The sequence below is a fragment of the Haemorhous mexicanus genome, chromosome 22 (assembly GCF_027477595.1).
Source record: "Haemorhous mexicanus isolate bHaeMex1 chromosome 22, bHaeMex1.pri, whole genome shotgun sequence".
Taxonomy (NCBI): Eukaryota; Metazoa; Chordata; class Aves; order Passeriformes; family Fringillidae; genus Haemorhous; species Haemorhous mexicanus.
In genome coordinates this window covers 7,993,626-8,009,064 of record NC_082362.1, presented here as the reverse complement: position 1 = coordinate 8,009,064, position 15,439 = coordinate 7,993,626, and the positions used below count along the sequence as shown (strand labels likewise).

The window sequence follows — 15,439 nt, the reverse complement described above, 5'->3', positions numbered from 1 at the left end:
CAGAGACATACATGTTGAACAAAATCCAGCCCTCTCCAGTTTCACAGTGTGGATTAGAGAGGTGCCATGGATCCTTCAGAATAAAGAAGGGGAGTTTGTGTTGGCAAACCACAATAAATCAGCTGTTTTTTAGTTATGATCAAGATGGGAATAGAAGCACAACCAAATTAATAAGCTCTGTAAAACAAAGATATTGGAGGCACTTTCCATGTTTCCTTTGACCATGTAAGAAGAGGAAAAATGGCTCAGGCTGAAGCCAACAGTTAATAACAAGTTAAGTTAACAGAAAGAGGCAGTGTCTGTACATTTATCACAACTTACCTGCCAGAGGGAGGTCTGACAGGTCTGCATGTCTGGCAATGCCCTTGCTGGCTGGCTTGGCATTGTTATACACAGAATGTCTCTGTGAAACAAAGGTGCAAAAGGTAACTGAAGAAGTATTGGCCATCGTGCTCAAATAGGTGAGCAAAAAGAAGTTTCTGCTATCTCAAGAGCACAAAGCATGTAGAGGGATAGAGAAACCTTTCAGCAGGGTATCAGCTGCACCTAGAGTTGGGTAAATAACTGTGAAAAATACAAGGACAAAGTGACAAAATTTTATCTGGTAATACACTGGTTCCTCAGCTACTTCACACCTCTATTTGTATGATTTTTCTCTTGCCAAACACAATTTAGAGCCACAAACCAAAAGTAAGAATGCCTGTTCCCAGCCCTGACTCTGCTCCCAGCACCCTGAGTCATATGTCAGGAGGATTCATGTCTCTGCAGCCCCAGCAGCAGTTTTCAATGAACATCCCACCACCATCAGGCATTAATACACAGTTCCCAGACCTCACTGGATAACGGGGAGCACACATCTTGGAAACCTCAATCCCTTGTGTCTCAGCTCATGTGCCAGCTCCCTAGTTCAGTGTGATGTTTCTTCTATCTCAGTCCCAATAACTGAAACTCTTTTCTGGTCCATGGTGATAAAAGCTCAGAACTGTATTCCAGAGTTCACATCCATCCACCAAGACCTCTAAGCTGAAGTCCAGACAAACTCACTTTGATCCTTTTTGTTAGGACCACAGCATTTAATGTTGCACAGCAAACAAACAGATGAGTTTCCCCTTCCCCCTGTCAGCAGATGCTGGAGCCAGCACTGTCCACCTCTTTTGAATCTACAAGGACAGAAGAGCTCCTTGTACCTGCATTGGGGAAACAGCAGCTGCTGGGGCTGTCCTCACTGGAATTCCACTGAGAGGGCTCCTGGGCACCTTGTGAACTGGGATATTTTGTCCACTGCTACCTGCAAGGAAAAACCATGGAAACATCTGGATTTCAAATCTATCACTCTTTTTTCATATCAGGGAGCCAGTGTGTAGTGACATTCCATTTTTATGCACCAAGCACTGACAGAAAACACCCATCCAGAAGCAAGAAGAAAATCCTGCTCACTGCTAGAAATTCTTTCACTGCAAAGTACAATGTATAAAATACCTGAGCATCCCAAGTCAAATGACTTTATCAGTGACTTCACAGTGGCTGCAGATTCTGGAGGGGTGGGAGATGCTCTGCTGAGGCAGACCCCCTGCCAGCGGCTGGCTGTGTCTGACTCCAGAGAATCCACCTCTTCAGCTGCCAGCCTGCAAGGCACAAACCACAGCAAAGTCAGGGCCCACAGGAGGTGCAGCACAGATTAAAGGTCTTCATTGATAGTGAGGTAGATCCAACAATGAGCAGGTTTTACTGCATTGCCCAGAACATGGACCACTCTAAGAGTATTCAGGTCCTTTTCTTGCAGTGCCTGGCAAACACTAAATCACTGAGTCTAACAAACTTTTTTGCATTGTTAACCATTTCATCCCCATTCCCAAGCCTCACACAGGAAGGGGGATTTTCATAGGGAAAAAAAAGCAGTTTGATGAGATTTCTAATAATTATCAGTAATTACCAGAAAATGGGCTTTCAATACAGCAGAGGTGCCAAGGGGCTACTTTGGCTCTCAGTTTATAGTGAGGAAATAACCAAAAGACAAATACACTTCAGAGTAAAAACTCAACACTTAAAACTTATCAACAGAGACATCTGCTAAATAGATGAACCCTCAATCACAATTCATAAGCACTTATACAGGGACTAAACTCTTAAGTGCTTCATCCTAGCAGACACAGGAAGGCCAAAATCCAATGGCTAGAATGAAGACAGACAAAGCAAATAGAAAATGTTTCATATTTTAACAGGAAGGATAAAGAAGTTACTCCTTTGAAAAGAAATTCTGAAGTCAAGATCAGGTGCTGGACTTACAGGAGTTCAAACAGGAAGACCCAGAGCTGTGTTAAACATCAAATATAATCCCACAGTGAAAGTTGCTTCTAGTCAAGTATTTTACATGATATTGCTCAGTGACTTACCTGTACTTCTCAGGTAGATTTGGAGTGCAATTATCTAGCTTTAGCATAGGAAAGCTGCAAGCAAATAAAGTCTAGCAATGTAAAAAGAGATGATTTGTACCTCTCCCACCTGCTCAGAACATGCACATGAGCTGCTGAACAGCAGGTCCTAAGCTATCACCACTCCTCCCTGTATTTACAGTGTTTGATACACACATGAACACAAAACCAGAAATTATTTCATAAGGTGCCTGGAAGACTCCATCCAGACAGTGCCTATGGGGTTGAACAACTTCTGTGAGCCAAAAATAGAAGTCAGAGCCTTTGCCTTTAGCCATCAGAAAATGAAAAAGGCTAAAGGGTGTCAGTGAATAAGAGAATAAGAGTGACTCAAGTTTCTATTTCTGGCAGGGCTTAAGGAGGTGCTGTCTTTAAGCAGACTTTGCTATTTCTTTAATTCATTGAAGCTCCTTGTGTGCCAGGGGAGCCTGCAGAGGCAGATGGCTGGAGAAAAAGCCATTTCAGTTCCATTCTCCTTTAATCCAATAAGGAGGAAAGGCAGATTGGATGAGATTCACTGGGCTCTGAGGGAGCCAGTGTTTTGCTAGCCTTAAGTTCCAGCCTTGACTTCTTGTTCTGTGGTTCATAAAGCAGGAACAACAAATCAGCACGTGACAGAATCTGCACCTGAGCTACACAAACCACAAAAGCTAAAAGAGTCCTGCAAAGTATGGAGGAAGGATAAACTTCTGCCTCAAGACCCCAAACCACCCAGTGCAATCTATTACACTTTCAGTCTGGCCTTTGACTGCAGAAGGATGCAAACATGTTAAACAGAGTAACTAGACCAGCCCCTGTGCCACAGAAGAGCCAACTGAGAATTCAGGTGCCATTATTCTGTCATTAGGAGGATTCAAGTGCTGTAGTTACAACCAGTTTCCCTTTTTTTTTTAAGGATGCTTCCTGTAATCTTCCATCTGTATATTTGTAATAGGCAGCCTGAAACAACCTGCTTGATTAAACACAATCACAACAGAAAAACAAGGCCTCCCTTGCTGCAAACCTTGGCATAAAAGGTAAGAAAAACAGTCCTGAGAGCCACTTGCTTCAACTAAAACAACATATGCCAGCCAAAAAGCAATGGAGAGATGAAACTGGTGAGCACTTAACCTTAAAAAGAAAAATCTGTATGATAGGGAGATGCATGTGTGTGTACAGAGATGGGCTTCTTAAGAGAGAAGCAGAACAGCAAGAGCTTAACTTCCAGGAGCTAATTCAGGAGGACAGTAGAGAGCACAAACTGGAAAGATGAGTGATAAGCCATAACTTCAAACCCAAAATGACTCCTCCTCATGCACAGAATTTCCTCAGCTTAGCACATCTTATGCCATCCAAGAGACTACACAAGTTCTGCTAAAAAAATGAGGGATTTGAACAAAATGTCAGCAAGTGCAGTATGCTTTCCTGGAAACAAGAATGAATGGTTCACACAGAAAAATGCTGCACGTGCAGCTGGCTGAAGTGGAGCAGCTCCAGGAGGAAGCAGAGCACTGGAGCCACAAAGGAATTAAAACGTGCAGTCCCTTTCACAAAACCACTGCTGAGTTTCATTCATTCACTGGTGAGAGAAATAGATGCAAAGAGCTTTTCTCTAACAGCAAGAGTAAATCTCCTTGTTTTCTAAGTCTGAAATATGTGACAACTGACTGACAACAAGGTGCAAGTCTTTCAGGGTTAAACGTATAGATTTTTGGCAAACTCAGCCTTCTCACGTTTGTAAAATTTCTAAACTGCTCTGATGACTGTTACAGGAGGCCTAAGACCACAGGACCATATTTTCAGAAATAATGACTCCCCAGTCTCATCTTTGACACCTTTCCTGTCATTGTGACTCCTCCTGAACTCCAAGGCACACAAAGAAGAGACACACAGCTACTGCTGCACAGAATAGAAGAGAGGCCAAAGGCAGGCAGCAGAGAATTCCAAACACTTAAAACATTTATTTGGCACTTCAATGTATATTTCTTAAACATAAAAACCAACATTCAACAGCTGCCAGCACAGCAGAGAAAGGCAACACAAGTGTGCATATAGGCAAACACTCCAGTAGCACGGCACAAAGGTGGGGCCATGCCAAAGCCAGGACATCCTGTGGAATTCTCCACTAGCTCAGCCTGCTCCCACACCAGGCCCTTGCTAGGTCTTCACATCCAGAAGAAAAGGACAGAAATCCCATAGCCAAACCACAGAATTCCAGTCCTGGAACAAAGAGTGAGAATCTCCTGGTAGAGATGGTGATCTCTGAGCTTTTCTTCAGCATCCATGGAAAGCTCTTCTCCAGGTGTCTCCAGCTGCAGAGCTGAACTTCAAGTTCTCCCTGATCATCAAATACTTCACCTGAGTTAAAGGCATGAGAACAACTCCTTTCTGAGAGGGTGTTTACAAGGGGCTTGATATGTTCGTTTCTTTTCCTTCTGCTCTCTCCATCTGCAGTTCTTCCAGGAGGACAAACCTCGCAGGGAACTTTCCCCGGGAAGGTCACAGCAGGACACGCTCAGTGGTTGTCCCTTCCCAGCAGCACCGGGTCGGCCGTGCCACCCAGTGGTGACTGCCTCGTCAGTGCAGGGGTGGAAATCAAACCAGCAGAGCAGCTGAGAACGAGCGACTAAACTCGAACTCGTGTTCCCACTCGGCTTTGCTGCTGGATTTCAGTGACCTATCCCCAAGTCTGTGTGTCTGTATAAACTATCTGTTCTCTTACATGTATTTAGACACACAGAGATAGATCGTAGAATCTAATATTACATGGAGAATTTATGTATATGCCATTAAATTTTACAAATCAGACATACACACTAAGATTAATTTTTGCTTAAGGTTAAAATGGCATGTTTGAATTCCTGTTTCGAGGAAAATAGCCCCATCCCTCCAAAAAAAAGCTCTCAGTTATTTCAGATCCCCAAATCTCTGTGATTACTTCTTATGGCTTAGGCTGGCTTTAGAGTAATTCAGAACTTCTTCTGCCTCCTGGTGTCTTCTGAAGAGAGAAGCCTTCTGAAACAGAGAGAGAGGCTCTTGCCCATGGGGAAGAGGTGGACCTGAGCATTCACACTTTGCAATACACTTGAATTTTGCAGAGTAATAAAAAAAACAGAGGTGCTTTCTTGTATTGAAACTTCCCTTTTCCAGCTGGGAGTTGAAGGCAAGTCCTGCAGTGTCTCACAGGCCTGGCTGTGCCTCCTTTCAGGGCTGTGTTAGCTGGCAGAGATCAGGCACCTGTGGAGAGACACAGCAGTTGGGGAGGTTATGGAAAGCCACACCATACCCACCCTGAGGTACAGCTCTCTATTTTACATCATCCCATCATCTCTAAATTAGGGAGAGCCAGGGAAACACCAGTGGGGTGGCTGGGACAGGTAAAGGAGCACCTTAATACTCCACTAATTTGGCTTTGAGATGTGTTGAGCAACAACAGTACAAAACACAGAATAAATCTGTGTTGCTCAGATGGGAAGAAATGAATTATTTACAGCCAGGGAATCAATGTAGGACAGGGGTGGTTTCTGGCCTTCCTCTCCTCTGCTCATTTCAGACTATTCATCCAAAAGGGGTACACAGACCCATCCAGGCAGCTGAGCTGCTCTACCTCAGATAGAGTTTCAGGGTTCTTGCACTAGAGGGGATGGAATAACCTCATCCAACATAAAAAAACCCACCAGGAACTCCCCAACAAACCCAAACCCCCACACCAAACAACTCTGAGGAGCAAACAAACACTGCTTTGAGAGCCCTGCTCTGTCATCCTCCTTTGCTTGCTGTGAGAGCAGAGTGAACTCTCAAACCTCTGTGAGACAGAACAGCTGCAAACACAGGCACAAATGAGCAGCACATCAGCACATACAGACTGACAGCAGGGTTTAATACACAGACTACAAGCTCATTTCCAGGAGAAAAGCATGTGACACTGCCATGCTGTGGCATTGGAGACTTTAGGAGGAAAAACAGAAGCAAATTAGTGGGATGCATCACAATCTTCAGTTTAGGCTTCCGTTTGAAGATCTGGTTAATTTTTCTATTATTCTACGAAGTCGCTCATTTAATTACAGATTTAATTTCTCTAAGTACTACTCCTGGCCCAGCTGTCTTCCCTCCACGTTCTTAGTTTGAGGCACAAAATGCTTTAGTGCCAAAAATAATTTTGACAATTTGAAGCCAAAGAGTCAAAGCAAAACCTTTAAAGTTTTACTCAGGCTCTTATCCTGTCTGGTCTCGAAAACCTCCAAGGATGGAGACTATTTAACTTCCATTTCCACTACCTGTGAGGAGACAGCTACACAACAGTGGACTGTCAGCTTCTGCATTTTACTGCAGAGAAATAACATTAATTAGGATGTAAAATATCATAGAAGACTGCCTGAAGCACGGGTTAATCAACTTGTAGCTTCAACCAATACTAACTTGGGACATGTTAACTCCTTTTTCCCTTATTCCATTTGGTTGATGCTTGTCCAACCTCCCCCCCAACATTCTCAGTCATAGAATTAGACATTTAATCTGTGTTAAAGATGCCCTTGGGAGGCTCTTACCTTCATTCAGTTGAACTCTGATGACCTCATCAGCATTTTTTCTGCAAGTTCTTGGGCTGTTCCTAAACCAAAAATGACTTTTTGTCTGATTAGAAGAACGTAACGGTGAAATCAAACTTGGAGGCAGGAACTCAGGCAGCCACAGGCAAACATTAAAATGGCAGGATGTCGTAGGAGATAAATTGGCTTCAAGATGAATTTATGAGGTGGAGTCTAATGACCCTCAAGAGATGGCTGAGATTTTGCCAAAAACCTTTGAGTAGCAAGCTCTTTGGAAGGTACATTTTCCAATAAGAGCTTAAAAATCAGACAAGAAACTTTCACTAGGGACTGTCAGACATTCAGCTGAGCATGCAGCTGCTCAGCATTAGCAAACATGAGGAATACTTTATAGGCTCTGTTAAAGTATCATGCTACAAACTGCTTCCACCAGTGCTGAGCACACATCAGAATCACCACAGGCACCAGAATCCACTGCTGATTCTGAGCAGTGGCATTTGTGAAAGCTGACAAAGTGATGATGAGAATACCCCCAGAACTTCCTGGGTGAAAGAAGCTGAGGTGCTTGGGCAGACAGAGACCTCAGGAATGGAAAAATATCTGGAAGTGTAGAACTGGCTCTCAGCAGGAGCTTTGGCAGCTTCAGGAATTCGTTTCATAGGTCAGTAGAGCTTTAAAGTTGCAGTGTTTAGCTGCTGATCACTGGTTTGTTTAGACAGGGACTTCCACAGGCTTCATTATGTTCCCCATACCACCCAGTTCAGACATTTTGCACACTCTGAGAGTCAAATTAATTATCCTGACAGATGCAAAATTTGGTTTCGTTACCTGCCTTTGAAAGAGAATCAATATTGCCCACTGCAGACAGCACATCTGGCTCCATGACCAAGGCAATACTCAAAGCAAGCTACACAGAGTCAACATGACACAGAGACAGACACATCCATGTGTGTGTGACACAGAGGGAGACACAAAAGCCAAAACTGACTTCATTAAATACATGTCTGAACAGTTCCTCCTGGAGCTACAGCTGTATGGATTCTGGGGTTCCAATTTAAAAAGGAATATTTGCAGCTCAGGCTTCTCATACCAAAGAGCTGATCATGTTCCTTATAGATGAAAGATAAATATTCCAGTTTGCAAATTAGCAGGTCATCTTCTATTCATTTGAAGTACTATCAAATATATCTTAAAAGCCAAAATAATACAGAAAGGAAGCTATGAGAATATGATTCCCCACCCTCATATAGGAAACCTGCTTTCAACAAGAGAAATTTCATTAAGAACAAATTAGAAATGGAAACAGAGCCCAGAACCTTAAGTACTGTCTGGTAATCATTTTGTCTGAGTACATGGTCTGTAACAGCTTTTCTTTGCATCCACTTGGGACTCTGCTAATGAAACTGGAGCCTAAAACATTCCTTTATTTTCTGAAAAGAAGTTTTTCTGTTTGCTCAATCCAGACATTCTGATCCCAACACCTCCACAATAAACCTCTCCCATATTTTTAGTCCCATCTACTGTACAGCTGCTGTGGAAACTCCTGAATGGAAAACAGTGAGCAAATAAGTGCAATGCAGAGCTGGACTGTTACTTCACCTGAAAGAAATGACAGGGTTCCCCCTGTTCCTGTGGTCATTCTACCAATGGCCATGAATTTACCAGGAGAGAGATTAAAAGGCAAAATCTAGAGGAGTAAAATTAATTTACACATATTTCTGATGAACAGGTGACTGCTTGTGTTACTTTGTCTTTCTTCATTGACTTCCCTCAGGTTAAGAAGTTCTCTTCTGGAGTATCTGTACCCAGCCAATCCTTCCCCAGATGGTTTAATACAGCTGCACAGAGTTATAAAGGCATCACCATATTGAAAGCAAAGCTATCAGAGGATATTGGCAATTGTTACTACTTAATATTTGCTGATTAAAACCTTCATGGCTTAGTTGACAGAACTAGACTGCCAAAAAGAAAAAGAACAGAAACATCTTAGAATAAGAGACAACAAAATCTGCCAGAAGAGTTACAAACAGACGAGATGCACATCCAAGCCAGCAAATAGTTACTGACAAAGCACTGTTTGCATGCGTTAGCAGGCACACAGAGCAAGTCTTGGCCTTGGTAAATGGTGAACAACCAACCTGTTGCTGCCCTTCACTTCATCCAGCTCCTTCTGCAGTCTGGCACTCTTCTCCTCCTCCTCCTGCAGCTTCCTCTTCACCACACGGAGCTCCTGCTGAGCTTCACACTTAATGTCATTGGCTACAACCACTGCAGTCTGCAGGTCAGCCTGGAAACGCCTCCACTCCTCTGTGTCCTCCTGCAAAGAGCAATGAGAACCCCAAACTGCTGTAAAAATGCACCCACTCGAGCTCAGCACTTAGTTATTGATCTCTATTGAAGTGATCACAAGCAACCAGGATTTTCTCCCCAATTTTAAGGTGGTTCTGGGTCAAACTGAACACTTGCCTCTTTACACTACCAAAATTATTGCCAAAGAAACTCATGCTAAACTTTTCACTCCAGTATTGCCAAGAAGTCCAAAGTGAAGAGAATGAAGACTTAAAGGTGCAGAAAGAATTTCTGCTCTTGTTCTAGGAAAACACAATGTCAGTATTGCAATAAAAACTCAGCTTAGTTTTGTCTTGGAGCTTAAACCTTACCTTCATCTGCTTAGTCAGAGCTTTCAGCTGCCTCTCTGTATCTTGTTTTTGTTCTTCCAGCTTCATTGCTTTACCTAGAAATGATAAAAAACATGAAAAGATTATTAAACACATAAAGGTAACAGTGAAAGTGAGAATGGGAGGGCAGAGCAGCTGATTTGATAAAAAACATGAAAAGATTATTAAACACATAAAGGTAACAGTGAAAGTGAGAATGGGAGGGCAGAGCAGCTGATTTGATAAAAAACATGAAAAGATTATTAAACACATAAAGGTAACAGTGAAAGTGAGAATGGGAGGGCAGAGCAGCTGATTTGGTTTTGCTTCTGGTAATGCCACCAAAATAGATTAAACTGAATGAAGACAGTGTCAATGATCAGGAATGGAACCAACAGAAGATCTGATACTCAAAGATCTCTAAAATATGTCATTATTTTCAGGTATTAAACCAGACACATTTAAGCAATCCCACATGGATTCACTTGCTCAGCACACAGATCCTGAGGGATCACTGATGTGAGGAAAAGCCACTGGTTCCACCAGGTGGCAGCTCCCCATCCTCAGCAACCTCGACTTCACTGCTCTTCCCAGTGCTCTGCCCTAAAAACTCTTTAATAGAAATCCATTAATTCCAATTTCTGGAACAGGTAATACTTCCTTCACTGAAGAATGAGGCTTGGAGACTGTCTCTAGTGTCCCATCTACAGCACTCTCTGTTAAAACAGTACTTCTATGCATGAACAGAAGGGAATATCCAAAACTGGAATATTTGTAAAGATCAAACCTCCTCCTCCTCCCCATTGCATCCCTAACTGAGTCCCCCAAATTAGCTCACTTCAGTCCCTTTTTCCAGCTCCACCTACTTTCCAGGTCACTGATGAGCTGGTTATTGTGGAGTTTGATAGCACGATGCTGTTCCACCTGGTCTTCCAACTCAAAAATGGTCTCCTTCAGGTTTTTGATATCTGCTTCATTCTCTGATGTCTTCTCCTGCAGCTTCTGGCTGGTTCTGCTCAGTTGCTCAGCCTGTCGGTCACACACCTCCTTCAGCTGACCATACTCATTCTCAGCCTGGGAGGGAAGAAAAAAGGTGCAAGTTGGTCCTTATTTCTTAGGAGATCTCACTCATTAGAGACTTTACTTGTGGATTTAAGCCTTGTGTATACCCAGTTTTCAATGAAAATGAGAGTCTCAGGAAGCAGAGAAGAGAGATGAATGTCAGTTTGCTTTCCTAGCAATAAAGATAATACAAGATGCTGCAAAGGAAATGAAATTTTCTATATGATGACCACAATTCCAAACCAATCTCTGCAGTTAATGAAGGGAGAGGAATTATCTTCCTGGAAATCTCCACTTCTATTTCTGTAGAACATTATGAAAGTGATATCACTGCCTTAGGGCCAGGCTGATGATCAGTTCATCCACATTAACAATTTGCTGCCTTTTCCATGTGCATTTTCAATGGGCTGTGAAAACACACACAGCAGAGCCAGCTACTGCAGATAAGCATATTTCTGAATATGGGACATCTGGAATTACTGAAGGGGGAATCTGCTGCACTTCAGTTTGCTGGCTCAGCCCACTGATCAATGTTTCCAGGTTTGGGGGGAGCTCTCTGACTAGGAACGAGTTATGGAAAAGGTGCAGGCTGCCAATTCAGTGAGCAGCACTGGCACAGCCTCACTGCAGGGCAGCCTTACAGAAGCCTGTGGTCTTGTTTGGGTGTCACAAATAGCCAATGATTCAAAACAGCTTAATTCCAGGGAAGGGAAGAGTAAAAAGAGGGAAATCTGTGGTTTCCAAACCAAGCAATAAAAAGTTTGGTACAGAGTCTGAGCACTCAGCAGTTTTTCATTTATTCTTCATGATCTGCAGCTCCAGAAAGCACTTGGGAAAAGCAGAGAAAAGCTTCCTTTACTAACTCCATTTGCTGTGGTCACCTATTTTAGCTGAAAGGACATCTGGATTTTCTAAATCACTCAAACCATGGAGGTGCTTTTTGGCAATGCTCTCTTCCTCTGCAGCCAATTTTATCATTCTTCTCATGCTCCCTTCCCCATACAGGAAAGGCTGCACACTTTCACTCCTTGTGCAGCACTGGGACATAATCACTGCTTGTGCTTTATTAACACTTGCTGAATGATGGCTCACGCTGCAGCTCCTCTGAACAGCCAGGATCACACAGAAAACAAGGACACTAACTTGCTTAACCTTGTTTGGAGCAAAGCTATGAACTCACAAATGAGGTAAATTGTTCTAAAAATATTTTTTTAATGTTACTTTGCCTAACCCAAAACAGAGCTTTTTTTTTTTTGTAAAAAGATTTGTTTTATGAAAATTATCTCATCTGGAGCTTGAGTGTGCTGTGACTTGTTGCTGCCCCATCAGCTTCCCTGAGCATTAATTCATGTCCTTGTGTTCTCATGACCAATGACACCTATACTTCACTGCTAATTAATTGGGATTCATTATTCAGAATTTAATATTCACAGCTAACTAATTATGCCCTTCTCTTCATCTGATTAGCAAGTGATTTACACTATTTGTTCACACCATATCAAAGTGCTTTTTTATTGATCTGCTCTTTGCTCCAATTCTGATAGACAGAATTCTATTTACTGAAAGAACAAATTCTACAGAAGGTATTAGGAAAAAATAGTTAGGAATTTATAAATATAGATATGCCAATAGTTATTTCTGAGAAAATATATGTATAGCAGCAGAAACTGAGACAATATCATATAATCCCAGCTTCCATTAAGAGCTAATCATACAATTTAAATCCTGGAAACTTACAATCAATGTAAAGACCAAACTATTTGTGAAAGGACAGAAACAACCACTTTATTTTAGAGCTGTTACTGTTTTACCTTAGACAGCAGCCCCTGAATGTGCTTCAGTTCACTGTTTGCCTTCAGCAGCTCTTGTTTCAGCTCAGTGCAAGAGGCTTCTAACTGGGCCTTTTCTGCATGGGCTACTTTGAGCATCTCCTGCACCTCAGAGTTGTCAGAGGTGCAGCCCATCACGTTGATTTCTGCAGCCTTTTGTTTCTCATTCTCCAGCTGAGTTTTGAGAGAGCCATTCTCAATTTTCAGACCTTCCAAGGCAATTTTACAGTCCTCCAGACTTTTTGTCACTGTGCTGTTGCTCTGCTGTTCCACCTCTAGAAGTTTAAGCAGCTTCTCATTTTCTTCTCTCAGGCTTTTTATCACCTGCTGGGCATCCTGATGCTCCCTTTCTAAGCTTCGCAGGCTGCTGGTTAACTGTTGCTGAATGTTGAGCAATTTCTCTCTTTCAAACTGTGCTTTTTCAAGAACCTCTGCACATTTCTGTTCCAGTTCAAGGACCTTCTCCTCTTGAGCTTCATTCTTGGATCGCTCTTGGAGGAGAGTCATGAGCTTCTCATTTTCCTGGCTCAGCTGCTCGGCTCTGTCTCTGTGCTGACGGAAGGAAGTCTCCAGGAGAGCTTTCTCTTCCACCAGCTTCTCATTTTCTGTTGTCAGCTCCTGCACCATCTGCTGCTGATCTGACAGCTCCTGCAAAGTGGCCTGCAGCTCTTCTGCTGTGCTGTGGTGATTCTCCTCCATCTTTTGTATTCTCTCTGTAAGAGATGCCACAGAGAGGTCGCTAATATTGTTTGGAGAACTTCCTGCAGTGGAGCACTTGGAGCCTTTGAAGTGGTTGCTGCTGGCAGATGCTGGCCTGGAAGGCACATCTGCAATGTGCTCGAAGTCAGATGCATCAGGTGACAGGGAGGCCTTGGTGACATCGCTGCTGGAGGAGCCGGAATTGCGCAGGGCAGCCCCGTTCAGGTGCTGCCTGTGCTCCTCTGCTTCACCCCTGGACACACTCTTGGATGGGCTTCCAAAACTCGACTCTTGGGTAGTTGGGGTTGGGAGGCTGCTGTCGCCTCCACTGCTTGTGGTTGTGTCTGAGAGAGGGGAGTTCTCCAGGTAAAGCAATTTCTCTTTCAAAGCACGGTTTTCTTCTCCCAGGCTAGCAAGCTCTTTTTGGAAAGTCCTGTTTTTCTCCTGGAGGGTCCTTATTAATGGATCTATGTCAACAGGCGAAACTGTTTCTAAATTTTGGTTGGAAGCCCCCATTCCTTCAGCATTGAGTGACCCTTTCTCCTTGCATTTCTTCAACTCACAACGAAGTTTGGTAATTTCTGAATCTTTTGTCTTTGCTTCTGCCAGGAGCTCTTTAACCTGAGATTCCAGAACAGCCTTGTCACCAGTTTCATTCTCTTGCTTGGACTTGCTGGTGGGGCGCACGTGTTTGGTAGGAGTTGGTGCACCAGAAGAGGTGGGGCTGGCCTGTGTTTTCCTGGTGTTGGCCTGAGCACGCAGCACAGCTCTCTCCCTGGACACGGAGGAGGACAATTCCCGGGGCGCTGGGATCCCCGTGCGCTTCGCAGCTGAGACTGCTCCTTGAGGAACAAGGGATGAAGCAAATTGGAGTTAGAGCATGAAGCAAACAAGTTTCACAACAATGCTGGAGCCTAGAGCAGCCCTGGAAAAAACCACCTGAGTGTTTGAATAGGTTTAGTCATCACTGACTGTGTGGATTCATGTTTCAAGGGCTTGTATTATTCTGTTTTTCTTCCTTTCCCATCCCCTGCAAAGGAACACAGCCTGGTAAACTTTTTCCCAGTGTGGTAATATAATATGTAAATGCTGCAATACATGAGCTACAACCCCTTATTAATTGTATTGATGTAAAGATATAAGGATATTAATTATTTGAAAGTAAAAGTTCTTCACACTACTTTGTAAAATGCTGGATCTAATCCTAATAATTTCTGAGGAAATGTTCAGTAACTTAAGAAAAAATAAAAATGTATTTTTATCATACACACAAAACTATTTGCATTATACTCTATTTAAGCAGATCATCACAATAGAAGGACTGAAACATTTATGCTGAGTACAGATTCAGTGAAATATAAAACTCTTCTGGCACTTCCAACACTAAGACAATTGTGTTGCTGCAGCTTCTTGCAGAGATGGATGAGAGATTTTCCATGTTCTAAATTCCCATCCTCTTATGGAAGAAGAGCAAAAGGAGCTTAGAGAGTTGATGCTGTTCTATTCAGTTGTTGGTTGGGTTTTTCCCCCACCAACCAACAATGCAAAGCATTATGTGACTACAAGGGAAATGAAGTTTATGAGTTGTTGATTTTCATCTTTCAAAGCTCTCTTGAAATACAGGACCCCAGGCACTGAAGAAACAATAAGAGCCATCTGAACCATGGAAGTTGTAACAACCTAGTTGAAGAAAAGAAGCTGGTTCAAAGGGCAGGTATGACACAGCACTGTAACTGAAAACACCGTGAACTTAAGAAAATCCTCCTGAAAATTCAGGACCTTATGCAGAAGGAAAAGCTCTAAAGGACAGGACCATAAAGTGTGGGGATAGGGCACAATGAGGAGATCTTGTCCAATGGAGCCACATAAACAGGATGCAAGAGCAAGTTATGCAAACAGAAAGGGCTAGTGAGCCAGTGTTTGCAATAAAAACAACTTCCAGAAGGACTCTGGGGGGAAATCCTAGAATGAATTCCATCTCCCCACATTCGGGAGGCTCTGTGCTGACACACATGTGCAGCATCCACAGAAAATCAAAGAGCATCAGGAGCAAAGGGGGGCAGACTCCCTGCCTTACACAGCAACCTCATCACCCTCTCACAGCCTTCTCCTTGCCACAGCAGACCAGGGCACGGAAGGGTTAACATTAACACCACCCCGTTTGCTCAGCATCTCTTTTGAAGAATGCACTGGGTTTATAAAGCCCACACAAACAGGAGCCCCTCCTCTCCCCC

At 43.1% G+C, this 15,439-nt stretch overlaps 1 protein-coding gene across 6 annotated transcripts in view; it reads right to left on the bottom strand.

Moving 5' to 3' along the window:
• The window catches only part of SPECC1 (sperm antigen with calponin homology and coiled-coil domains 1), a 72,601-nt gene that overhangs the window by 17,277 nt on the left and 39,885 nt on the right, over window positions 1–15,439 (bottom strand). For 4 of the 6 annotated variants that reach the window (XM_059865632.1, XM_059865629.1, XM_059865630.1 and 1 more), the window contains 7 exons: window positions 12,489–14,047; window positions 10,482–10,689; window positions 9,619–9,692; window positions 9,097–9,275; window positions 1,480–1,625; window positions 1,188–1,288; window positions 322–403 (listed from right to left, as the gene is read on the bottom strand). In XM_059865632.1, coding sequence (XP_059721615.1) covers window positions 322–403; window positions 1,188–1,288; window positions 1,480–1,625; window positions 9,097–9,275; window positions 9,619–9,692; window positions 10,482–10,689; window positions 12,489–14,047 — 2,349 coding nt within the window. Of the gene's footprint in view, window positions 1–321; window positions 404–1,187; window positions 1,289–1,479; window positions 1,626–4,352; window positions 5,649–6,958; window positions 7,021–9,096; window positions 9,276–9,618; window positions 9,693–10,481; window positions 10,690–12,488; window positions 14,048–15,439 lie in introns of those variants that run through there. The other 2 variants (XM_059865634.1, XM_059865635.1) reach the window with 2 other exon arrangements.